The 26,073-nt window shown below is 39.6% G+C and overlaps 4 protein-coding genes and 1 pseudogene across 8 annotated transcripts; 3 read left to right on the top strand and 2 right to left on the bottom strand.

The window, feature by feature from the left end:
- The first annotated feature begins 510 nt into the window (after nt 1-510).
- On the top strand, nt 511-5,154 carry LOC120011697 (protein AIR1-like). Of its 2 annotated transcripts, none has more exons than XM_038862799.1 (7): nt 511-1,045; nt 1,608-1,751; nt 1,840-1,998; nt 2,629-2,790; nt 2,929-3,045; nt 3,988-4,095; nt 4,253-5,154. In XM_038862799.1, the coding sequence occupies exons 1-7, from the start codon at nt 677-679 to the stop codon at nt 4,709-4,711; spliced, it is 1,518 nt and encodes a 505-aa protein (XP_038718727.1). In that variant the 5' UTR covers nt 511-676; the 3' UTR covers nt 4,712-5,154. The 2 variants fall into 2 exon arrangements, with proteins under 2 accessions (XP_038718727.1, XP_038718735.1); XM_038862807.1 differs by having other exon boundaries at nt 513-1,045; nt 4,259-5,154.
- Nucleotides 5,155-5,347: 193 nt separating this feature from the next.
- LOC120011721 lies at nt 5,348-25,163 on the top strand. Of its 4 annotated transcripts, none has more exons than XR_005471103.1 (5): nt 5,348-5,704; nt 5,837-5,904; nt 7,073-7,264; nt 14,088-14,279; nt 24,951-25,163. XR_005471103.1 is itself a non-coding variant. In XM_038862843.1 (4 exons), the coding sequence occupies exons 1-3, from the start codon at nt 5,418-5,420 to the stop codon at nt 7,261-7,263; spliced, it is 546 nt and encodes a 181-aa protein (XP_038718771.1). In that variant the 5' UTR covers nt 5,348-5,417; the 3' UTR covers nt 7,264; nt 24,951-25,154. The 4 variants fall into 4 exon arrangements, 2 of the variants coding, with proteins under 2 accessions (XP_038718771.1, XP_038718754.1); XR_005471104.1 differs by lacking the exon at nt 24,951-25,163 and adding an exon at nt 22,817-22,951; XM_038862843.1 differs by lacking the exon at nt 14,088-14,279 and having other exon boundaries at nt 24,951-25,154.
- LOC120011690 (wall-associated receptor kinase 2-like) lies at nt 8,556-11,342 on the bottom strand. The gene is made up of 3 exons (XM_038862787.1): nt 10,272-11,342; nt 10,041-10,190; nt 8,556-9,929 (listed from the first exon to the last, which is right to left on the bottom strand). The coding sequence occupies exons 1-3, from the start codon at nt 11,134-11,136 to the stop codon at nt 8,773-8,775; spliced, it is 2,172 nt and encodes a 723-aa protein (XP_038718715.1). The 5' UTR covers nt 11,137-11,342; the 3' UTR covers nt 8,556-8,772.
- LOC120011003 lies at nt 11,994-13,051 on the top strand. Its single transcript, XM_038862001.1, has 3 exons — nt 11,994-12,057; nt 12,540-12,702; nt 12,837-13,051. Exons 1-3 carry the CDS (start codon nt 11,994-11,996, stop codon nt 12,940-12,942), a joined length of 333 nt encoding a protein of 110 aa, XP_038717929.1. The 3' UTR covers nt 12,943-13,051.
- Nucleotides 20,726-23,340, bottom strand: LOC120011669 (annotated as a pseudogene).
- Nucleotides 25,164-26,073: the final 910 nt, after the last annotated feature.

Genomic DNA, 26,073 nt, shown 5'->3' with positions numbered 1-26,073 from the left:
GATAATGTGATCATTAAAAATTAAATAAAATTTTTCTCGTATGATGTGAATACAATTATCATACAATACAAGCAAGGTTAACTAATCCGGTGCTAAAAGTAATTTGTGAATTTATTAAATGAAGCTACATGACTTATATTTTGGGTTTCAAAATTGTGTGATGGACTCTAAATAGTTGAGTTGATGAATGTTCATGATGATCACAATCACATATTATTAAATTTAACTCTAGTAAGCAAAATCAGTGTTTATTGAAGCTATATTTAATTAAGACCTAAGAGTTAACAACTATTTTAACATACAATGCATTTGACATTATTTTCTTCACCAACACCTTATTTATTCTCATTTTTTTTTGTCATTATCTTGATAAACTAATTTTTGTCACCCAATAATAAGGATAATAATCCCCATTTTGTACCCAAATCTATGTCATATTAAAACAATTAATGACAGGTAACTAATCGGGCCAGAAGCCCAGAACGTGTGTCGGTCCGCCCACTGGTGATTTAAGGCTCGCCAAAACGAGGTTCTCCGTTCACCTACTCCCATAAATTTTTTTACAAAATTCGAAATCGATACGCGCAGCAAAGACAACCCTAGCTTCCTATCTAGCTCAATCTCGCCTACTTCCGTACTCACGGTTCAGATTTTAGGATTTTTGAAAATCTAAGCGATGGCAAAGAGGGAGAAGCAAAAAGCCAAAGACGATCGAGAAGAAGAATTAACGAATGAAGCAGAGGGAGTAATAGCGGTGAACATAAGTAAGGAGGAGGACGACGACGACGCGGAGGCCAACGAGGATCTGAGCTTGAGGATCGTGGAAAAGGCTATCCTGATTCGCGCGACGAGGTCGAACGGAGACGCTGATGTAGACGGTGATAGTATTGCGGCAGATTTGTTTCCGTCATCTTCACGGGTTGCCGAGGCTGTTATTGTGGATACCAGTGGAACGGGTAGTGGCAGCGAGGCTGTAGTTGATTTGAAGCCTAAGAAAAGAAAGAAGACCAAGAAATCTGGGAAGATAGAGGCTGGGGAGCAATCCGTGAGTTTTTCTATTTTGTATTTTCTGGCAGTTTCGATGGAAAGTCATTGCTATTTGGAATATAGCTGTAGCAAAAGCATGTTATCGCCTTCTTTTTGCTTATTACTTTGAAAACGAAAGTTTAATAATTTCAATTATTGGGAGCGAGAAAGAAATAATGGTTATTTGAACCCTAACGCTTATTTGGTTGCCGAATGCTGAAAAGATGATAGTTAAAACCTTGTAGAGGCTTATTGTTAGTTCTCCTTTTAAAGTTGAGTTAAAATATCCTGACAGTAAATGGCCATTGAATAGATTTCACAAGTAACCAAAGGATATCATAGAGCAACCGAACTGATGTAGCTGATTTGTTGGTTATGGCTCTAGCTAAACTGTGCTAAATCAGGTAGCATATTAGTTGGGTTGATAGTTGAGTCGCATGGATTTGGGTAGCTGCGACTTGCGACATATGTCATGTTACAGCATGTTCTTTTTCCCTATTTTTTTGTTGCTAAGGTTCTTGCCTTAACATGAGCTTGTAATAATTTCAGATGCGGTAATATTTAACCCTTTACTGCATTAGGTAAGCAATGTAAACAAACTGGAGAATGTTGTAATGGTTGAAGAAGTGAAAAGGGCGGGGATGGTTGAAGCTGCAGAGATGCTTGAACCTTTGGAGCCAGATGCAGTCCAGATTTCTGACAATACTGTGCTGCGAAAGCTTCTTGTGAGTATTTTTTGCTGTGTTTTACGATTTTCGAAATGTAATTCAATGTGAAGGCTCAGTGTAGTATCTCTGATATTCACTATACCAGCGAGGGCCAAGGTATTTTGATCCACCAGAAGGGAATTGGGGGGTGTGCTATAATTGCGGTGAAGAAGGTCATATGATGGTGAACTGCATGTCCGCTAAGCGGAAGAAACCATGCTTTGTTTGTGGGAGTCTGGACCATGGTGCTAAGCAATGCTCGAAGGTTTGTACTTTAAAATATTGTTTAACAGCTGCATGCGTTACTGTCTTTTTTGCTCAATGAAGCATTGTAAAGATTGGTGGGGTTGAATTATCTTTAGTTTATTCTCTTTTCTTTTTCTATTACCTCTGGTCATCATATTAGTAGGCAGAGCAAGTAAGATGCAAAGAAACAAATATCTCGTTGAATGCATAATCATCAGTTTTTAGATTTTTGTAGCTTGATTAATCTTGCTCTTACCTATCAAATGAACCCCTTTTCTATTCTTGCGTTTTCCAAATATTCATTCTTTTGTGTACATCAGACCTATGCTTGGTTTTATGTTATCTGAGCTCATACATGCTCTTTTGAGGGTAGTTAAAGGCTTATGCAACATGCAAGCATGGTGGGTTGGTACTGATTTACTCATGGACTTACTCTTAACAATGGTTGTCAACATTATGCACATATTCATATTAAGTTTTAAGCTTAAACCAAGTGACCAAATGACCATTTTTTCTGTGTTAAGGGTTGTAGTGTTATATTAGTTGGCTGGTGTGTTAGTTACCCTGTATGCATCATGCCACTATAATACAGAGTTATTCAGATTGGCAATCATCTTGGTTTTATATCTGTTACGTAATTCCCTTATAGGCACAAGATTGCTTTATTTGCAAACAAAGTGGCCATCGTGCTAAAGATTGTCCTGAGAAACACAAGTTTGGTGCTCAGAGTTCAAAAATATGTCTGAAGTGTGGAACTTCCGGGCATGATATGTTCTTATGTGAGGGTGAATATTCCAACGATGATCTCAAGGTTTGTCCAGGCTTCTTACCATGTGATAATTTTCTTCTCATTTCTTGTTGTCTTTTTATTTTTCATGTGAATTTTGTGCTGTGTTAATTGGTGAAATTATTATGTGGTGACTATATTTTCCACACTTCCTTTGATCAGGGAATACAATGTTATGTCTGCAAGAATTTTGGCCATTTATGCTGCCTTAACTATGTAGATACTGGCCGAAGAGAACAATCATGTTATAAATGTGGTCAGTTGGGCCACACTGGTTTGGTAAGTCATATTCAATGTTTTTATTATTTTTTATTATGTTGCTTCATTTTGAGTTTGTGTCCATGCTTGGATACATCAAGATAGATTCTATGCATTTTTATTGATGCTTAATTTTGTAAAATGGTTGACAACTTCCCTGTAGCATTTGGTGAGATGGCTAAAATCTGTGACATTGTTTGTTGTTCTCAGAGCACAAAAACATATTTGACATCATTGATATTTTGCAGAATAATTCCTACTACTCTGTTTCGGGGAAAATATGTTGTATCGTATGAATCATGAATGTTATGCGTAATTAATTTTTTTGATGTTATTAATACACATCTATTATTTTCATTAAAATAATGATCGTTTTGCATAACACACTAAGATATGTTATCTATTGAATCCTTAAATTTCAGTGATGTGTCATGTAATATGGTCTTTTATGGTAACGGATTTTTATCATGTTGTTTTACATTGATATATCATACTTGCACCACCTTTTTCTGGCCGACGTAAAAAGTTGCTATGTTTTGAATTTGTAATTTAGTTTTTCTTGTCCTATTTTAGCCTGTTCTTAGTTTTTAACTTTATAACTTTCTTTCTGTCACACCTTTAAATATTTTTTTCGTATTTAAAATTTTATATTCTGCAAATAAATCTTAGTTCGGAATTTTTTGAGCAATGGATGCTTCTTTGTCTTTCATGAGGGAATGCTGAAATGCCATTTGTTTACCTTTTTCTCCTCCTATTTTTCTTGATTTCATTAATGTTGGCCTCTCACGTTCTCTTTCCCAATGGCTCATGTATCATGTAGTAATCTGTCCGTGCTTGGTGTTGTAATATCCATGGACTTTGGTGATGGATACATTGGTTGCATGATGTGAGAAAAAAGGATTTTTCTGGCATTCTTATATTAGTATCACTTCTTTTTTTTTAAAGTGAAAATTCATAATGCAGGCATGTGCAAGGTTGCGTCAGGAAGCATCTGGTGAAGCCTCACCTAGTTCGTGCTACAGGTGTGGAAAAGAAGGGCACTTTGCTCGTGAATGCACAAATACTGCCAAGGTTAGCCCGCAAATGTGTTGCATGTTCAAGGAAACACTAACTGCTGCATATTCATTTTATTGTAGATGGTTTTTTGTACTATTTTTTACCTGTCTGAAGCCCCAACCCACCGACTCCTACCGTTTGTTTCTTGTGGTAACATTAAGCACTTGCGAAGCTGCAGGTTAATAAGAGGAATCGTGATTCAGTTGCCCCTGCTCAAAGATTTCATAAAGAATACAGGGACAACCGTGGAAACAACTCCGCATCCAAAATTCTTGACAAGGCTTATAAAAAGAGGAGATCCCACCATGAAGAAAGAAGCTTTGCAACACCTCAGAAATCAAAACAGAGAGGTGGCTGGACAACGGAACATCCTGGGGACTCCTCACGAGGGAAGTCCAGAAAGAATGGTTGGGGGTCTCCCAGTACTCCATCTATTAAGGGTCATAAGATTTCTTCTTTGGCTTCTGACAGTCCCAATTCTAGTTCACAATCATATAAAAATACGCACAAGGTTTGGTATGGAACCCCAGTATCAAATGGATCAGTTAAATCCTTTCCTAATAGATATCCGGCATCTAGGTTCGGTAACTTCATTGATGATGGAGTTGGGAGAAACCATTATTGGTGGTAGAACTGTGGATTATGTGAAGGCAATTGGGATACACAAGCTTTGTTTCTCCCGTTGTAATAGTTGGATCTTGAAAATTTGGCTGCGCGGACCATTGAAATTTCTAGAGGAGACCAGTGCGAAGGAGTTTGGAGATTTTCTTGGGAGCGTAAACGAGATACGTGGAAGGAGGATAAAAATTAGAGAGGAAGATCATGATGTGATCAGGTCCCCGGAAGTGGTGGAATGGTTCTGGACCAGAGTTTGAAATTGAACCACGATGTTGAAACCCCGGCCACAGAGGAGGCTCAATTGTATTTGTATGATGGATCCTTTTTTTTCCTGACTCCCAAAAAATCTTTGGTAATTCGATATTGAAGTATGTCGTTTTTTATTTATTAATTTATTTTGTGACCTTCATTGAATTGTGTTTAAATCTAATTAATAAGTTTAGGAGCTTTATGTAATTTTAATGCGAGTTTTTTTTTTTTACTTAATTTTAAGTTGAATTGAAAATTCTCTGATTAAGCACATCTAACTCCTTTATTTCTACAAAGTAAAAAGTCACTTTTTTATTTTAAAAAAGCCATTAAATATTTTCTTATATAATTGAAAAGTTCTTTTGCCATTAATTTTTAAATTAGAAAATGTCCAAAAACTAGACGACTACTTCATAACCACTCATATATTATCCCATTTGTGTAGACATTAAAGGCAATTCTCAGTTGCCATGGCATTATTCCTATCTTCTATTTCCACAGTTCCATACACGAAACTCCATGATTCAACCTTGCTACACCAAAGCTTGAAGGCAAATACTGGAGGCCCAAAGGTGTTCATGATTAAGTGTAGTGAAGCAAAAGAATCATCAGCAGAGCCATCCAAGAATATTAATGTGAAGCTTGAGATAGGGTCTCCTATTGTTGTCACCGAGGCTCCCAAGATAATCAAGACTGCAACTTCAGTACCATGCCTGAGGGTTAATTCCGGCCTTGTCAAGCCTGGTGATGTGGGAAGGTATATATATCTACTTGGGCATATGCAATCTTCTTATTAGACATTCTTAGACTAATGCAATTCCGGGATTAGTATAAATGAAAGTAATTAAGGTTGCTGTTTTGCATGTATGCTGAGTTACTGTTTGTGCAGGATTGTGTCAAGGAAGCCCAAGGATGTGTGGGCTGTTAGGCTTGCCATTGGCACCTATCTCATAGATGGCAAGTATTTCAAGCCATTAGAAGAGATCAATGAATGAAAATACTATAATTTTCATCTGGGATATTACATAAAAGCCTGTGAGAGAGTTACTCGAATTTGAATTACTATGTATTTTTCATGTTAAATTTGATTTTTGTTTTGAATAAAAAAAATACCGTTGGATTAGTTACGCAGTGATGATAAGTATTACAAATTTATGATTTTTTCAAAAATTTCCAAAAACTTTTTGCACACCAAATGGAGGATCAGTTCTAAGTGCACTGGTCCTCCCCGAATCCAATTACATTTACAAATCGTAAAAACAAATTAACTTATTATTTCATGCAAGAATTATTCTCAAAATGCATAAAATACAAGATAAGATCACATGTTTATAAGGATACTGCAATACAATAGAAAGCCTCTAAAGCCCACAACTCAGCTAGTGATGTTGCTCACGAAATAGAAAAATGGGCCATAGGATCCAATGGACCGCGTTAGCCAATCCACACTTTTGCGGCCCATTTTATTTCCGGCAAACTGTGCGCAGTGCACCTTTGCGTGCATTGTAGAAAACACAATCTTTACCGCCTATTTGTTTCCCTCTTCCACTAGGAATCCTAAGACCCTAAAACGGTATAACCAGCTCCCTTCCCTAACAAGTTTCCTTTGCCATGCAAATTATTTGAATTCGCCGCCTCTCCGAGCAAGAGAAGCCACCGTGACGGCTTAATTTGGTATGTCTTATTTCGAATTTCGCTTCGCTTATGTGGTCGAAACTCACGGAAAAACCCTAGACTTAGATTGGTTTCGTGGATGTGTGGGTTGGAATTTTCTAGGTTTCCCCGGTACACGAATGTAGCTTAGAGCATGAATCTGGTTTTAGGTGTATCTGCTCTTGTGCTGTTAGAGTGTGTTACCCTTTTACGTCTTTATTAGAATTTTTTGCACGTAATAATCTTGTCTCTTGATGCTTTCATTTCATCTAAGGACTTTTGTAATACATCAGCCATGCAGTATGATGATTTTCAGAGCTCAAATTGAGCTGCTCGTAAGATTACTTGATAGAAGATTGTGATATTAATGATAGTGCTTACTCTATTTGCTTCCCATTTTTTGCATTTCTTGGTGTGTCTTCACCGCGGTTCATGCATTCTGGATATCCTTACATCCATAATTCTTTTGTAGATATGATTCATAGACTGGAAGACGTGACCAATACACAATTTATAACCACTACATTCCGACCAGAGTTCGTGAAAGTTGCTGACAAGATCTATGGGGTGACACATAAAAACAGGGAGAGCCTTGTCAATGTCATCTCTGAGGAAGATGCGTTAGATTTTCTCCAGCATGACCAGTCTCACTGTGCTGATTAAGGTTAGGTCATTATTTCTGTTATCATATTTTTACTAATCGAGAGTATATCATTACAAATTAGCTTGGTGAGGGCATGTCAAGTTCTAGATTAGGGATTATTGCAATACATTATACATGCCTCAATTGGCATGGGCCGCATGGCAGATTGAATTAAGGGGATTCAATTGGTATAGATTGACCAAGTAATCCAGTGCTAGATGTTCTATCTGAAGGGTAAAAAAGAAGTGGATGACTTGTTGGATAACATTCTCGTCATATTACATGTTAATCCCTTTCTTTTTGGTTTTTGGGGTACACCTAGAGGTCACATGTTCAATTCTTGAAAACAGTCTTTCCGTATATTATGTATGGATAAAGCCTGCGTACATTCTGCCTATATCCGATCCCACCCACTACAGAAGTCTTGTGAGTGGTTTACATTGGATAGAATTGAATAGGTTTAATTTTTATGATAGCAGCTTTTCATTTTTAAATTATATACGTTTCTTTAAGTGTTCATTGTTCATATGTGTGTGTGTGTTTGTGGATGTATATATATGTCTATGTACGTGGATGTGTGTACAAGTTTCCTGTATACATATAAAAGTTCATGAGCTCATACACCTCCACTAAAAGGACCTAATAGTGGAGGGAGATGATACGGATTATATAGTGCTTCACTAGGCCACTGATGTGGGATGCATAACAAATTACCACTCTTCCACACCAACCTCCGCGTTGGTTGAATTCTACTTGAGGCTTTCACCTAGCTAGGCCTTGTTCTACGACCGGTCATCATGGGTGGGTAGGTAACCTTTTATGAGGCCCGGCCCGGCCCGTGACATGATTGGCCGACACACTCCCACATGCGCAAGGATAGACATTCACTCCAATCACACTTGTCATGAGCCCATACACCTGCACTAAAAGGACCTAATAGTGTAGAGAGAGGGTACCCATTATATAGTGTTTCACTAGGTCACATCTAAGCAATGTGGGATGCATGAAAGACCACCACGCTTCCGCTCCGACGTTCGTGTCGACTGCACTCTACTTAAGGCTTTCACCCGGCTAGGTCTTCTTATACAATTGTTTATCACGAGATGGGTAGGTAGCTCTTTACAATTTGTTTTAATTCTTCCTCTAAATAAGGCATGCCAAATGTTGCCTAACCTATTAGCTCTTAGGTAGATACATGTTGCCTAACCTGTTATGTTCTTAAGTATACAATCTTCGTTTGATGCTCAAAAGTCTCGGTTCTGTTTCTGACTGATGTCTGTGGGCATTTTTAGTTACTGTTTCAGGTCCGTGCTCAATAATAGTTTATTTTATCCTGATTACAATTCCAAAATACAATTCAGAACCTACAACCAAACATGTGCCCTTAATACAAAGATACCAAAATACAATTTTCTGAAGTCCAAAATAGGATTCTAACTTATTAGTTGACTCTCAATCGGGTTTCCATTCCAAGGGAGAAGCTCTAGGGACAAAGAGTTTTTTGTGTAAGGGATAATGGACTTGTTTGATCAAATGCTGTCACCATAACTCTCTATTTCAAAAATTTTCACGGTATATGTGTCTGGCTGGTTCATGTTTGCAGTGACAATATCTTTTGAAAAATAGGAAGGTTCACCAAGTAAATGCTCTGTCTCTTCATTGTTATGCTGAGCTGACATGTCTTCACCGAGCTTCCTCAGCCTAGAAAGTTCATCAGCTACTTCCTTCATAGTTGGCCTTTTCATGCCACTGCTATGTATGCATCTTTTTGCCAGCTCAGCCACAACTTCTATCTCATCCATTTCATCTTCATCGGATACCTCAAAATCCAGTATTTGGTGGAGAGTGTTGTTTTCCAACGATGAGATGAAGTGTTGAATAATGTTACCCTTCTCGCCAAACCTCGAATTGGAGGAAGGTTTCTCTCCTGTAAGTAGCTCCAGCATGACGATCCCAAAACTGTATACATCGCTCTTTGCAGTTAAATTACCAGTCATTAGATACTCAGGATCCAAGTAGCCGAAAGTCCCTTGAATTTTTGTGGCTATCACAGCTTCATCTGCTGAAATCAACACTGAAGCCCCAAAATCAGACACTTTTGCTGTGTAATTTTCGTCCAAGAGTATGTTCGTTGACTTGATGTCGCCGTGAATGATAGGAGGGTATGCCAATGAGTGCAAATAATTAAGTGCTAGAGCAGTCTCTTCCACGATCCTCAAGCGAGCTTTCCATGTCTTTAGAATGTGAGACTTCTTGTCATGGACATGCTGGTAAAGTGTTCCATTGGAGATAAATTCATAAACAAGCAATGGGACTTTGGTCTCCAGACACAAGCCTAACAGCTTCACTACATTCTTATGATTGACTTGTGAAACAATGCCAATTTCATGTTGAGATTCCTCATTTACTTGAGCTTTATCCACCCCTTTAGGCTTCTTGACTGCAACTTCAACGTTATCAGCTAGTATCCCTCTGTAAACTGATCCGAACCCACCTTCGCCTAGAAACCGATTTTTGTCATAGTTGTTGGTGGCTTTTGATAGCTCTGCTTCGCTGAAAATCCTCACTCGTTGGTGCTTCAGCAACTTACCTCCGTTGTCTAAGAAGTTCTTCTCCTTTCTACGCCTCTTGAATAACACAAAGATTAGAACACTCATGATCACAAATACAATGCTTGCCCCAATAACTGCACACGAAAGAAATGGAAGATTGTCAATAGAGTACCACAACTTCCTTTTTCTTCGCTGGCTCTTCTAGAAGAAGAGCCTAATTAATCACAAAAAGAATGAAGGATGACCTGCGAAAATCGTGGTTATACGAAATCCCTGACATCCAACTTTTCCATCTCCTCGCATGCCAACTGGGCAGTTGCATGTGTAATTCCCAATTGTGTTCTTGCAACGTCCTTCACATTTATATGTTTCTGGTTCCTTGCACTCATCAATGTCTGTTGCATGCACAGAATTAGGCCATTCTCAGGTAACAGAAAAACAAAATTCAAAGAGTAACAGAAAATTTAATATTTAACCTTGACATCCATATGGGAAATAAGGATTTCCTCTGAATCCTTCCTTGCACAAGCAGCGATATCCTTGGCCGTTTCTAGAGAAATTACAGTTAGTATTACCGCCACAAGCATATGTACTGCTGTCTGCCTGAGCTGCTTCACAAGTTTCCTCACTTACCACCCATTCTATCACAGCATCTGGACTCACAAGTGCATCTGAGTAGTCACGCAGCCCGTAATCCAAAGCATTGAAGGTTCTTTGGTCGGCCACAAATGCATATCCGCAGGGATTGAAGTCCATAACTTCTTTGTGATCAGACAAACTTCCTACAATAATATGTAATGTGTTTAGATTATGCGGAATCGGGGTCTGACAGCATCCAACACCTGAGCAGGTCTTTTCTTGTTCCATGTTTGGAGCATCACTGCATAAGGCAAGACAACCGGTGCTGAAATTTCCATCTGCATCGCCCATCAAAGCAAATGTATCACAACCAAATACTGTTAGTTTGTTTTGTGTGTCTGAGAATCTGAACGATTCAGATCCCAATGTTATGATCTGATCGAACTCTTGTCTCAGCCCGGTCTTGTTGAAACATCGGAAAGCTGCATCGATGTTGACAGATACAGTTCCTTCTTCCACTGATATGCTCTTAATAGGCATGTTCTCACCAAAGAACAGTTTGATATCATTAGCGTTTGTGTCGCTGCAATTCAAGAAAAAGTTTTCGTTTATGGCGCAAGAAGTTTCGCCAATCCCAAACGGGTAAGGAATGTTGACATTCCCACATTTATCAGAACATCCAGGCTTTGTGACAGATGAATCTGCCATGGCTGCTTTTGTCGCTTTAGATAGGCATAACAAAACAAGCCATAGCAACATCATCTTCTCAACTTCTACCACCCTTTTGTCTACCTTTTTTTTTTCCGGTATCTCTGCGACTTGTTTTCCATATATATATAGACAAACCACAACCTCAGAGACATTTTGAAGGTGAAGAAAACTTCCTAGTTCCTTCCAACGTACATTGTATTGAAAAGTCTTTGGGAAAAAAATTGTTAAAGCTGAAAGAGCCACCGTGAACTGTTCATTTTTCTACAATACATGGTCAATGTCTAGCTCTCCATCTAATTCGTCAATGTTTTATAAGTTGCAAGGAAGCTCAACTGTCAATATCAAGAATGTGAACAATAATTGCTCGTCTTCCGGAAGCTGTGTTGGCGCACCACACCAAAATGTCCCACATGGAAATAATAGAACAAGTGAATGTCGGCTATAATAATGCCCACGTTAGGACAACTTGCAATGGGCAATATTTGATGACCCATGAATGTTAAATTTTCTGGCCCATGGACAATGAATTGGGCACAATAATCTATATTGTTTCTCATCTCTATTACATTAAAAATCAAACCAATAAATTTACATTATTGTACCAATACATTTTGTTGATCCAGCCACCACATCAAAGTTTAGCTACACAGCAATTGGGAGTGGACTTCTACTAGTATCTTGAAAATTAAGTCATATAAACTCCCTATGTACGTACGTATACTGCATTGAAAAGTCTATATCAAGAAAATTGCTAAAGCTGGAAAGTAACCGTGAATTGTTCATTTGCCTAGAATACGTGGTCATATTCTCTGGGTTGGGTATCCGTCCCTTAATTGGTCAGCATTGTAGTTTTTCTATTACTAAGTTGCAAGGAAGCTCAGCTGTCAATATCAAGATTGTGACCAATAATGACCATAAAATGGTATTATGTGTCTGTTGATTCACCTTTGCAGTGGCAATATCATGGAAAGAGTGTGCTGATTCGCCTAGCAACTAGCAAGTGCTGTGACATATATCTCTACATTGAGCTTCCTTAGCCTTGCGTCTTCCTCTGCTACTTCCTTCAAATATTGTTGGCCTTCTTACGCTACAACTGTCTATGCATCTATTTTGGAAGCTCAGCTACAACTTCTATTTCGTCCACTTCATCGTCATCAGAATATATGGGAGAGAGTGTTGAAGACTTGTAAAAAGTCTCATGTCGGTTTGGTGGAATTAGCAAACATGCGGTTTATAAGCATGAGTCCAACCTCAAACACTCGAGAGGCCTTTTGAAGGACAAACCACGTGGATCTTGGGCTTAGAGCGTGGATACCTCAAGTGAGATTTGACCCAATCTCTCTCACCTCTTTCTTCTATTTCTTACATATTTCTTCTCATCCCGCTCAAATTCTTTAAATTATAAAATGATATCGGAGCATAGATTTGATCTTAATGACCTCCCAATATTCCAGTTGTTTGGTCTCCCATAACCGAGCTAGTAAAAAATGTTAATATCAAGCTTGAGATAGGGTCTCCTATTGTTGTCACCGAGGCTCCCAAGATGATCAAGACTGCAACTTCAGTACCATGCCTGAGGGTTGATTCCGGCCTTGTCAAGCCTGGTGATGTGGGAAGGTATATATATATCTACTTGGGCATATGCAATCTTCTTGTTAGACATTCTTAGACAAATGCGATTCCGGGATTAGTATAAATGAAAGTAATTAAGGTTGCTGTTTTGCATGTATGCTGAGTTACTGTTTGTGCAGGGTTGTGTCAAGGAAGCCCAAGGATGCCTGGGCAGTTAGGCTTGCCATTGGCACCTATCTGATAGATGGCAAGTATTTCAAGCCATTAGAAGAGCTCAATGAATGAAAATGCTTTTATATTCATGTCTGGGATATTATATAAAAGCCTGTGAGAGAGTTACTCGAAGTTGAATTACTATGTATTTTTCATGTTAAATTTCATTTTTATTTTGAAAAAAAAATATCGTTGGATTAGTCATGCAATCATGATAAATATTACAAATTTATGATTTTTTCAAAAATTTCCAAAAGCTTTTTGCACACCAAATGGAGGATCAGTTCTAAGTACACTGGTCCTCCCCGAATCCAATTACATTTACAAATCGTAAAAACAAATTAACTTATTATTTCATGCAAGAATTATTCTCAGAATGCATAAAATACAAGATAAGATCACATGTTTATAAGGATACTGCAATACAATAGAAAGCCTTTACACGAAATAGAAAAATGGGCCATAGGATCCAATGGACAGCGTTAGCCAATCCACATTTTGCGGCCCATTTTATTTCCAGCAAACTGTGCGCACTGCGCCGTACACCTTTGCGCGCATTGTAGAAAACAAACACTATCTTTACCGCCTATTTATTTCCCTCTTCCACTAGGAATCCTAAAACCCTAAAACAGTAGAACCAGCTCCCTTCCCTAACAAGTTTCCTTTGCCATGCAAAGTATTTGAATTCGCCGCCTCTCTGAGCAAGAGAAGCAACCGTGATGGCTTAATTTGGTATGTCTTACTTCGAATTTCGCTTCGCTTATGTGGTCGAAGCTTCGGGTTCTACCGTAGTTGCAGACATCACACTCATGGAAAAACCCTAGACTTAGATTGGTTTCCTGTGGATGTGTGGGTTGGAATTTTCTAGGTTTCCCTGGTACACGAATGTAGCTTAGAGCATGAATCTGGTTTTAGGTGTATCTGCTCTGGTGCTGTTAGAGTGTGTTACCCTTTTACGTCTTTATTAGAATTTTTTGCACGTAATAATCTTGTCTCTTGATGCTTTCATTTCATCTAAGGACTTTTGTAATACATCAGCCATGCAGTATGATGATTTTCAGAGCTCAAATTGAGCTGCTCGTAAGATTACTTGATAGAAGATTGTGATATTAATGATAGTGCTTACTCTATTTGCTTCCCATTTTTTGCATTTCTTGGTGTGTCTTCACCGCGGTTCATGCATACTGGATATCCTTACATTCATAATTCTTTTGTAGATATGAGTCATAGACCGGAAGACGTGACCAATACACAATTTATAACCACTACATTCCGACCAGAGTTTGTGAAAGTTGCTGACAAGATCTATGGGGTGACACATGAAAACAGGGTGAGCCTTGTCAATGTCATCTCTGAGGAAGATGCGTTAGATTTTCTCCAGCATGACCAGTCTCACTGTGCTGATTAAGGTTAGGTCATTATTTCTGTTATCATATTTTTACTAATCGAGAGTATATCATTACAAATTAGCTTGGTGAGGGCATGTCAAGTTCTAGATTAGGGATTATTGCAATACATTATACATGCCTCATTTGGCATGGGCCGCATGGCAGATTGAATTAAGGGGATTCAATTGGTATAGATTGACCAAGTAATCCAGTGCTAGATGTTCTATCTGAAGGGTAAAAAAGAAGTGGATGACTTGTTGGATAACATTCTCGTCTGATTACATGTTAGTCCCTTTCTTTTTGGTTTTTGGGATAAACCTAGAGGTCACATGTTCAATTCTTGAAAACAGTCTCTCCGTATATTATGTATGGATAAAGTCTGGGTACATTCTGCCTATATCCGATCCCACCCATTGCAGAAGTCTTGTGAGTTGTTTACATTGGATAGAATTGAATAAGTTTAATTTTTATGATATCAGCTTTTCGTTTTTAAATTATATACGTTTCTTTAAGTGTTCATTGTTCATATGTGTGTGTGTTTGTGGATGTATATATATGTCTATGTAAGTGGATGTGTGTACAAGTTTCCTGTATACATATAAAAGTTCATGAGCTCATACACCTCCACTAAAAGGACCTAATAATGGAGGGAGATGGTATGGATCATATGGTGCTTCACTAGGCCACTGATGTGGGATGCATAACAAACTACCACGCTTCCACACTAATGTCCGCGTCGGTTGAATTTTACTTGAGGCTTTCACCTAGTTAGGCCTTGTTCTACGATTGGTCATCATGGGGTGGGTAGGTGACGCGGACGTCTTTGACTTGGTGCAATTTCTTGCGTTGGAAATTAGTGTCTTTATTGTTTTATTTCCTTAGTTGCAATTTACTAAGAGTTCCTTCGTTTTATTAAGTAGTTTCTTTTCCTATGTATGGGCAATTTAGTCTTTAAGGGTAATTGTTGTTAGGTCTAAAAGAATAGTTGGATGTCTGGTGAGATATTATTATTGGAATATTAAAAAAAAGAGTCTTGAGAGGGTTTTCTCAGATTGTGGTTATTGTGTTCTTGGGGTTGAGCGTTGGCTTGATCCTTGTGGTAAATTCCGCCTGCGTCAGTTGGTATCGGAGCTTAAGGAATCGCCTTGGGACGATGGCTGCCGACAACGGAGGAAGAGGTAATATTCCCGCCGATGGGGATAGGAATCTGAACGCTGTGTGGACAGCTATTGAATCTCATCAACAGCATATGACAGAACTGAGAGGTATGTTTGAGCAGATGATGGCTCGCCTTCCACCAGCACAACTGCAGCGAGTCGAAGATCCGATTCCTGTAGTGCGAGGCTTGCATCCTGTGGGTGGTAGAGGTAATCGGGGTCGACCAGCACATGCCAGATTTGGTGCACGACCGGTAGTAGCAGAATCTGATTCTGAAGAAGAGGATGGTCTTGAGGAAGTTCGACCAGTCCGACATCGTCCTCTTGATGACTATAAGTTCAAAGCCGAAATTCCGGTGTTCAATGGTAGTATGCAAATCGAGGATTTTCTTGACTGGTTATCAGAAATAGAGCGCTTCTTTGATATGATGGAAGTCCCAGAGGAAAAGATGGTGAAGCTTGTGGCTTATCGACTCAAGAGTAGCGCTGCTGTTTGGTGGGATCAACTTCAGATTAATCGACGGCGGCAAGGAAAAGAACCCGTAAGGATTTGGAGGAGGATGAAACAGTTGTTAATGGGGAGATTTTTACCTCCTGACTACGAGCAGTATTTATTCCAATCTTATCAAAATTGTTTTCAAGGAAACCGATCAGTTTTTGATTATACAGCGGAATTTAACCGATTGTCGGCTCGGAATAATCTTTCTGAGACGGAGATGCAGAGGGTGGCTAGATATTTGAATGGTCTACGACCTTCAATTCGTGAAAAGATTGGTTTGCAAGTTGTCTGGACGGTGGACGAAGCTTATAATCTAGCCATAAAAGCCGAAATGATGGAAAAACATATAGGAGGTCGAAGAGGCTATGGGGATACTTCGTATACTACAAGTAGGGAGAAAGATCCACAACCACCAAGTACAATTTCTGCATCTTCTTCAGGCAGCCAGATGACTTCTGGTAGCACTCCCGCTCAGCGCCAGACACCAGGTTATACTGGAGAAGGAAGCAGGTCTCGCGCACAAGCCAAACCAGTAAATCCGTATACCAAACCAGCACCTATAAAGTGTTATCGGTGCAATAAGATTGGTCATAAGTCCAATGAATGTCCTGATCGCAAGCCGGCAAATTTGGTGGATTATGGAGAGGAGAATGAAGAGTTTGAAGAGGAGGATCCGGAATTGGAAGGAGTTGATTACACGGAGGAAAATGGTGAAAGGGTCAACTGTGTGGTGCAGCGAGTTTTGATTACACCAAGGTGTGAGAATGAGTCGCAACGGAATAAAATATTTAATTCGCTTTGCACGGTGGAGAATAAAGTTTGTGATCTCGTCATTGATAACGGTAGCTGTGAGAACTTCGTAGCAAAGAAACTTGTTGAATTTTTGGGTTTACAAACATCTAGACACCCTCACTCATATTCGGTTAGGTGGCTCAAAGATGGTCCTTTGGTGAGAGTTACAGAGACATGCCGTGTGCCTCTTTCTTTGGGCAAATGGTATCATCATGAAGTCCTTTGTGATGTTATTGAAATGGATGTTGGACATGTGCTACTTGGGCGCCCCTGGCAATTTGACGTTGATGCCACACACAAGGGTAGAGCCAATGTGTATCTATTTTCATGGGAGGGCAGGAAGTTAGCTATAGCACCAATTGACAAGAAGCAACCATCAGATGGTGTCTCAAAAGTGGAGGACAAGTCTTTGCTGATTTTATCTAGTTCAGAACGTGAAATAGAATCTGAATTTAAACAGCAAGGTGAAGTGCATGCATTAGTAATGAAGACAATACTTTTGGGTCCGGCCGTGGAAGACAAAACAGTGACGGAACATCCAGCAGAAGTCCAGGCCTTAATAGCCGAATTTCGTATGCTATTTTCTGATGATTTGCCGGATGAATTACCTCCTCTAAGGGATATACAACACCAAATTGATTTAATGCCCGGTGCGAGTTTGCCTAATCTACCACACTATCGTTTGAGCCCAAAGGAGAATGAAGTATTGAGAGAGAAGGTGGAAGAACTGATGAAGAAGGGTTTTGTTAGAGAAAGCATGAGTCCGTGTGCCGTACCAGCTTTATTAGTTCCAAAAAAAGATGGTACGTGGAGGATGTGCGTGGATAGTAGAGCTATAAACCGTATAACAATTAAATATCGCTTTCCAGTACCTCGTTTGGATGACATGCTAGATCAACTATGGGGGTCTAAAATATTTTCAAAAATTGATCTAAGGAGTGGATATCATCAGATCAGGATAAGACATGGAGATGAATGGAAAACTGCCTTCAAAACACGGGATGGACTCTACGAGTGGCTAGTTATGCCTTTCGGCTTGTCAAACGCGCCTAGTACATTCATGCGGGTTATGAATCAGGTTTTGAAGCCTTTTATGGCAAAATTTGTAGTTGTGTATTTCGATGACATTTTGATATATAGCAAGACTTCAGAGGAGCATGTGCAACACCTCCGTGAGGTACTAACAGTGTTGCAGGAGAACAAGTTGTATGCCAATCTCAAGAAGTGCACTTTTCTGACCAACAAGTTGCTATTCCTGGGTTTTGTCATTAGTGCCGAAGGGGTTCAAGTTGATGAAGCAAAAATTAAAACAATCAAAGAGTGGCCAGTCCCTACAAGTATTGGTGAAGTCCGGAGCTTTCATGGTCTTGCAACATTCTATAGACGATTTATTAAAGGCTTCAGCACCATTACAAGTCCGATTACTGATTGTTTAAAGAAGGGAAAGTTTCATTGGAGTCCAGCAGCTGACTGGGCCTTTAATGAGATCAAAGAAAAATTGTGTTCGGCGCCAGTTCTAGCCATGCCCAATTTTGAAAGTCCTTTTGAAGTAGAGTGTGATGCGTGTGGGACTGGAATTGGAGCAGTTTTATCACAAGAGGGTCGACCAATAGCCTTCTTTAGTGAAAAATTGAGTGAGACCCGGACGAGGTGGAGCACATATGATCAAGAGTTCTATGCGGTAGTCCGAGCGTTGACACATTGGCAGCCTTATTTATTGCAAGTTGAATTTGTTCTTTACACCGATCATCAGGCCCTCAAATTCATCAATAATCAAAAGCATGTTGATAGCAAGCATGCTCGGTGGACAGCTTTTTTACAAAAATTTTCATTCGTTCTCAAGCATAAATCTGGCACTCTTAATAGAGTAGCAGACGCACTCAGCCGACGAGCAGCTTTGCTTACTACAGTGGGTCATGAAGTTATTGGTTTTGAGCTCCTCAAAGAATTGTATGTCGCGGATGATGACTTTGGCAATATTTGGCGTGATTGTACTCAGACGAAAGCTTCTGTCGGTGACTTCTTTATCCATGATGGTTACTTATTTTATGCCAATCGGTTATGTATTCCAAAGACCTCATTACGTGAACAGTTGATAAAAGACTTGCATGGTGGTGGCTTAGGTGGGCATCTTGGTAGGGACAAAACATTAGCTAGTTTGGTTGAAAGGTATTATTGGCCGCATATGAAGAAAGATGTTGGGAGTTTTGTCCGCAAGTGTTTTGTTTGCCAAACTGCGAAGGGACAATCTCAAAACACCGGTCTATATACTCCTTTGCCTATTCCACAAGGTATTTGGGAGGACCTTTCTATGGATTTTGTGCTTGGATTGCCAAGGACACAGCGGGGTGTCGATTCTGTTTTTGTGGTGGTGGACAGGTTCTCTAAAAGGGCTCATTTTTTACCGTGTCGAAAAACCTCAGATGCTTCCCATATTGCTCGCTTATTTTTCAAGGAAATTGTTCGATTACATGGTATTCCTTTGACAATTACCTCTGACCGTGATTCAAAATTTCTTAGTCATTTTTGGTTGACTTTGTGGAAGCGATTCGACACTTCCTTGAATTTTAGTAGCACTGCTCATCCTCAGACAGACGGGCAAACTGAATCGCTGAATAGAACCTTGGGCAATTTAATCCGCAGCATATGTGGGGATACACCCAAGCAGTGGGACAATGCCCTTGCTCAAGCTGAGTTTGCCTACAATAGTGCCGTACATAGTGCAACTAGAAAGTCTCCGTTTGCCATTGTTTATGTTCAGTTGCCTAGGCATGCCGTGGATTTAGTCAAGCTGCCAGTGAGTTCCCGAATGCAGCGCAGTGCTAGTGACTTTGCTAATGAAGTGCAGCAAGTTCAGGCCGAGGTCAGGGGAAGGTTGGAGGCTGCAAATGCTCGTTATAAAGCCTCTGCCGACAAGCATCGCAAGGAGCAGTTATTCAAGGAAGGGGACTTGGTGATGGTATTCTTGCGCAAAGAACGGTTTCCAGTTGGCACCTACAACAAGTTGAAGCCGAAGAAGTACGGTCCTTTCAAGGTTCTCAAGAAAATTAATGACAATGCGTATGTTGTTGATCTTCCAGCTCATATGGGCATTTCCAAAACGTTTAATGTTGCGGATATTTATGAGTATCATGCTACAGATGGTCCATCGCCTATTGTGCACTCTTCGGGGAGGAGTCTTGTTCTTGGTGGAGGAGAATGACGCGGATGTCTTTGACTTGGTGCAATTTCTTGCGTTGGAAATTAGTGTCTTTATTGTTTTATTTCCTTAGTTGCAATTTACTAAGAGTTCCTTCGTTTTATTAAGTAGTTTCTTTTCCTATGTATGGGCAATTTAGTCTTTAAGGGTAATTGTTGTTAGGTCTAAAAGAATAGTTGGATGTCTGGTGAGATATTATTATTGGAATATTAAAAAAAAGAGTCTTGAGAGGGTTTTCTCAGATTGTGGTTATTGTGTTCTTGGGGTTGAGCGTTGGCTTGATCCTTGTGGTAAATTCCGCCTGCGTCAGTAGGTAACCTTTTACGTGGCCCGGCCCGGCCCGGCCCGTGACATGGTTGGTCGATATACACCCACATGCGCAAAGATAGACATTCACTCCGATCACACTTGTCATGAGCCCATACACCTCCACTAAAAGGACCTAGTAGTGTAGAGAGGGGTACCCATTATATAGTGTTTCACTAGGTCACATCTAAGCAATGTGAGATGCATGACAAACCACCACGCTTCCGCACCGACGTCCGTGTCGACTGCACTCTATTTGAGGCTTTCACCCGGCTTGGTCTTCTTATACAACTGTTTATCACGGGGATGGGTAGGTAGCTCTTTACACTTTGTTTTAATTCTTCCTCTATATCAGGCATGCCAAATGTTGCCTAACCTATTAGCTCTTGGGTAGATACATGTTGCCTAACCTGTTATGTTCTTAAGTATACAAACTTCGTTTGATGCTCAAAAGTCTCGGTTCTGTTTCTGACTGATGTCTGTGGGAATTTTTAGTTACTGTTTCAGGTCCGTGTTCAATAATAGTTTATTTTATCCTGATTACAATTCCAAAATACAATTCCGAACCAACAACCAAACATGTGCCCTTAATACAAAGATACCAAAATACAATTTTCTGAAGTCCAAAATAGGATTCTAACTTATTAGTTGACTCTCAATCGGGTTTCCATTCCAAGGGAGAAGCTCTAGGGACAAAGAGTTTTTTGTGTAAGGGATAATGGACTTGTTTGATCAAATGCTGTCACCATAACTCTCGATTTCAAAAATTTTCACGGTATATGTGTCTGGCTGGTTCATGTTTGCAGTGACAATATCTTTTGAAAAATAGGTTCACCAAGTAAATGCTCTGTCTCTTCATTGTTATGCTGAGCAGACATGTCTTCACCGAGCTTCCTCAGCCTAGAAAGTTCATCAGCTACTTCCTTCATAGTTGGCCTTTTCATGCCACTGCTATGTATGCATCTTTTTGCCAGCTCAGCCACAACTTCTATCTCATCCATTTCATCTTCATCGGATACCTCAAAATCCAGTATTTGGTGGAGAGTGTTGTTTTCCAACGATGAGATGAAGTGTTGAATAATGTTACCCTTCTCGCCAAACCTCGAATTGGAGGAAGGTTTCTCTCCTGTAAGTAGCTCCAGGATGACGATCCCAAAACTGTATACATCGCTCTTTGCAGTTAAATTACCAGTCATTAGATACTCAGGATCCAAGTAGCCGAAAGTCCCTTGAATTTTTGTGGCTATCACAGCTTCATCTGCTGAAATCAACACTGAAGCCCCAAAATCAGACACTTTTGCTGTGTAATTTTCGTCCAAGAGTATGTTCATTGACTTGATGTCGCCGTGAATGATAGGAGGGTATGCCAAAGAGTGCAAATAATTAAGTGCTAGAGCAGTCTCTTCCACGATCCTCAAGCGAGCTTTCCATGTCTTTAGAATGTGAGACTTCTTGTCATGGACATGCTGGTAAAGTGTTCCATTGGAGATAAATTCATAAACAAGCAATGGGACTTTGGTCTCCAGACACAAGCCTAACAGCTTGACTACGTTCTTATGATTGACTTGTGAAACAATGCCAATTTCATGTTGAGATTCCTCATTTACTTGAGCTTTATCCACCCCTTTAGGCTTCTTGACTGCAACTTCAACGTTATCAGCTAGTATCCCTCTGTAAACTGATCCGAACCCACCTTCGCCTAGAAACCGACTTTTGTTATAGTTGTTGGTGGCTTTTGCTAGCTCTGCTTCGCTGAAAATCCTCACTCGTTGGTGCTTCAGCAACTTACCTCCGTTGTCTAAGAAGTTCTTCTCTTTTCTACGCCTCATGAATAACGCAAAGATTAGAACACTCATGATCACAAATACAATGGTTGCCCCAATAACTGCACACGAAGGAAATGGAAGCTTGTCAATAGAGTACCACAACTTCCTTTTTCTTTTCTGGTTCTTCTAGAAGAGCCTAATTAATCACAAAAAAAATGAAGGATTACCTGCGAAAATCGTGGTTATGCGAAATCCCTGACATCCAACTTTTCCATCTCCGCGCATGCCAACCGGGCAGTGGCATGTGTAATTCCCATTTGTGTTCTTACAACGTCCTTCACATTTATATTTTTCTGGTTCCTTGCACTCATTAATGTCTGTTGAATGCACAGAATTAGGCCATTATCAAGTAACGGAAAATCAAAATTCAAAGAGTAACAGAAAAACTAGTAACGAGCATTAATATTTGACCTTGACATCCATCTTGGAAATAAGGATTTCCTGTGAATCCTTCCTTGCACAAGCAGCGATATCCTTGGCCGTTTTCAGAGTAATTACAGTTAGTATTACTGCCACAAGCGTATGTACTGCTGTTTGCCCGAGCTTCTTCACAGGTCTCCTCACTTACCACCCACTCTATCACAGTATCTGGACTCACAATTATATCTGAGTAGTTACGCAGCCCGTAATCCAAAGCATTGAAGGTTTTTTGGTCAGACACAAATGCATATCCACAAGGATTGAAGTCCATCTGTTGTTCCCGTTATGTTTCTACAGTAATATGTAATGTCCTTAGACCCTGTGGAATCGAGGTCTGACAGCATCCAACACCTGAGCAGGTCTTCTCTTCTTCCATGTTCGGAGGCCCACTGCAAAAGGTAAGACAACCGCTGCCAAAATTCCCGCCTGCGTCGTTCATCAAAGCAAATGTATCACACCCAAATACTGTCAGTTTGTTCCGTGTATCTGAGAATCTGTATGGTCTTGCTAAAGTGATGCTCTGATTGAACCATTGTCTCAGCCCGGACTCGTTGAAACATTTGAAAGCTGCATCGATGTTGACAGATACAGTTCCTTCTTCCACTGATATGCTTTTAGTAGGCATGTTCTTACCAAAGAAGAGTTTGATATCACTAGTGTCTGTGTCACTGCAATTCATGAAAAAATATTCGTTTATGGCGCAAGAAGGTTTGCGAATCCCAAACGGGTAAGGAACGGTGACATTCCCACATTTATCAGAACATCCAGGCAGTGTGACTGATGAATCTGCCATGGCTGCTTTTGTAGCTTGAGATATGCATAACAAAACAAGCCATAGCAACATCATCATCTTCTCAACTTTTAACACCTTTTGTCTACCTTTCTTTTCCGATATCTCTGCGACTTGTTTTCCATATATATATATAGACAAACCACAACGGGCCTCAGAGACATTTTGAAGGTGAAGAAAACTTCCTAGTTCCTACCGACAAACATTGTATTGAAAAGTCTTTAGGAAAAAAATTGTTAAAGCTGAAAAGGTCACTGTGAATTGTTCATTTTCCTACAATACATGGTCAAAGTCTAGCACTCCATTACTTAATTGGTCAATGTGCTAGTTTTTGTAAGTTGCAAGGAAGCTCAACTGTCAATATCAAGAATGTGAACAATAATGGCTTGTCTTCCAGAAGCTGTGTTGGAGCACCACACCAAAATGTCCCACATGGAAATAATAGAACAAGTGAATGTGGGCGTTAATGCCTAGGTTAAGAGAACTTGCAATGGGCAGTATTTGATGGCCAATAAATGTTAAATTTTTTAAATTTGTTAGCCCATGGACAGTAAACTGGGGCACAACAATACAATTTTTTTGTCCCATTTCTCATTGGTCAAGCTGCATGACATGGAGTCATGTTTGCTCACATATTAGCTTCATTTGGATCCACCTCAACTATCACACTCACAACTAAACAAAAATTTATATTGAGTCACATCTTTATTTTACTAAAAATTAAGTCAGAAAATTTATACATTCATCAAAATACCCAACCACATCAACAAAACACATTCTCAGGCTCAAGGTCCAACTACACAGCAAGTGGCTTCTACTATTATCCTGGGGGTGAAGAAAACACAGCAGAGCTTTTTTTTAAATAAAAAAAACTTGAAAACTAAGTCATGTAAACTCCCTACCCACGTATATTGCATTGAAAAGTCTAGCAAAAAAAATTGCTAAAGCTGAAAAGTAACCGTGAATTGTTCATTTTCCTAGCTAGAATACGTGGTCAAATTCTCTGGGTTGGGTATCCATCCCTTAATTGGTCAGCGTTGTAGTTTTTCTATTACTAAAGTTGCAAGGAAGTTCAGCTGTTAATGTCAAGATTGTGACCAATAATGACAATAAAATGGTATATGTTTCTGTTGATTCAACTTTGCTCCGGCAATCTTATGAAAAGAGTATGCTGATTCGCCTAGCAACTAGCAAAAAGTCTCATGTCGGTTTTGTGTAAGCCAACGTGCTGTTTATAAGTATGAGTCCAACTTCAAACACTCGAGTAGTCTTTTGAAGGACAAAACCACGTGGACCTTAGGCCTAGAGCATGGATATCTCAAGTGAGATTTGACCAAATCTCTCTCACCTCTTTCTTTTAGTTCTCACATATTTCTTCTCATCCCGCTCAAATTCTTTAAATTATAAAATGATATCAGAGCATGGATTTGATCCTAATGACCTTCCAATATTCCGCTTGTTTGGCCTCTCATAACTGAGCCAATAAAAAATGTTAATATCAAGCTTGAGATAGGGTCTCCTATTGTAGTCACTGAGGCTCCCAAGATGATAAATACTGCAACATCAGTACCATGCATGCCTGATGGTTAATACTGGCCTTGTCAAGCCTGGTGATGTGGGAAGGTATATATATATCTACTTGGCAGGCAATCTTCTTATTAGACATTGTAACTGATGTGTATACTGAGTTGGTGTTTGTGCAGGATTGTGTCCAGGAAGCTCAAGGATGTGTGGGCAGTTAGGCTTGCCATTGGCACCTATCTCATAGATGGGAAATATTTCCAGCCATTAGAGGAGCTCAATGAATGAAAATGCTATGATCTTCATATCTAGGATGTTATATAAAGCCTGTTTAGAGAGTTACTGAAGTATTTATACCAATAAAGAATTTCTTATCAAACACAGTTTTGTTTTTGTTTATAGGAACATTGCAATTAAAAGTCTCATGTAGTAGATAATAAACAAAGAAGTTTCGGTTGGCATGATAAAATTGACTAGTAATTCTTTGTAAATGTAGGAAGTCACGTCCTTTAATTTTAGCATTTTTTCGTAACAAATTTTGGTCCGGCTTTTCATGTCAGGGTTGGCGCTCTGAGTTTAGGATTTGAGAATTTTCGATAAAAAATAAAGTGTAAACAACAATATAAGTCATATAATAATATTGTAGTGGGCCTCAATATCTATGAAGCCTTGGAAGCCCATAAGTCTCCTCAATGAGTTGCTCACGAAATAGAACAATGGGTCGTGGGATCTAATTGGGCCGCCTTAGCCAGCTGTGCGTAGTACGCTATTGCGCGCATTATAGAAAACACAAGCTTTGCCGCCCATTTTTTTTTTCCCTCTTTCACTAGGAATCCTAAAATCCTAAAACGGTACAACCAGCACAAGTTTCATTTGCAATGGAAATTATTTGAATTCGTCGCCTCTCCGAGCAACAAAGCAACCGTGACGGCTTACTTTGGTATGTCTTCTCCCGAACTTCTCTTTGCTTTGCTTCTGTGGTCGAAGCTTCAGGTTCTACCGTAGTTGCAGACATTACACTCACGGAAAAACCCTAGACTTAGGTAGGTTTCCTGTGGATGTGTGGGTTGGAATTTTCTAGGTTTCATCGGTACAGGAATGTAGCTTAGAGCATGAATATGGTTTTAGGTACATATGCTCTAGTGCTGTGAGAGTGTGTTACTCTTTTACATCTTTATAGAATTCTTTTTGCACAATATCTCTTGATGCTTTCATTTCATCTAAGGACTCGTATAATACATCAGCGTGGCAGTCTGATGATAGTAAGTTAATTATGCGCTTTAGAAATTGAGCTACTTCGATTAC

The sequence above is a fragment of the Tripterygium wilfordii genome, chromosome 2 (genome assembly GCF_013401445.1).
Source record: "Tripterygium wilfordii isolate XIE 37 chromosome 2, ASM1340144v1, whole genome shotgun sequence".
NCBI classification, from domain to species: domain Eukaryota; kingdom Viridiplantae; phylum Streptophyta; class Magnoliopsida; order Celastrales; family Celastraceae; genus Tripterygium; species Tripterygium wilfordii.
This window is presented reverse-complemented; position numbering and strand designations above follow the sequence as displayed.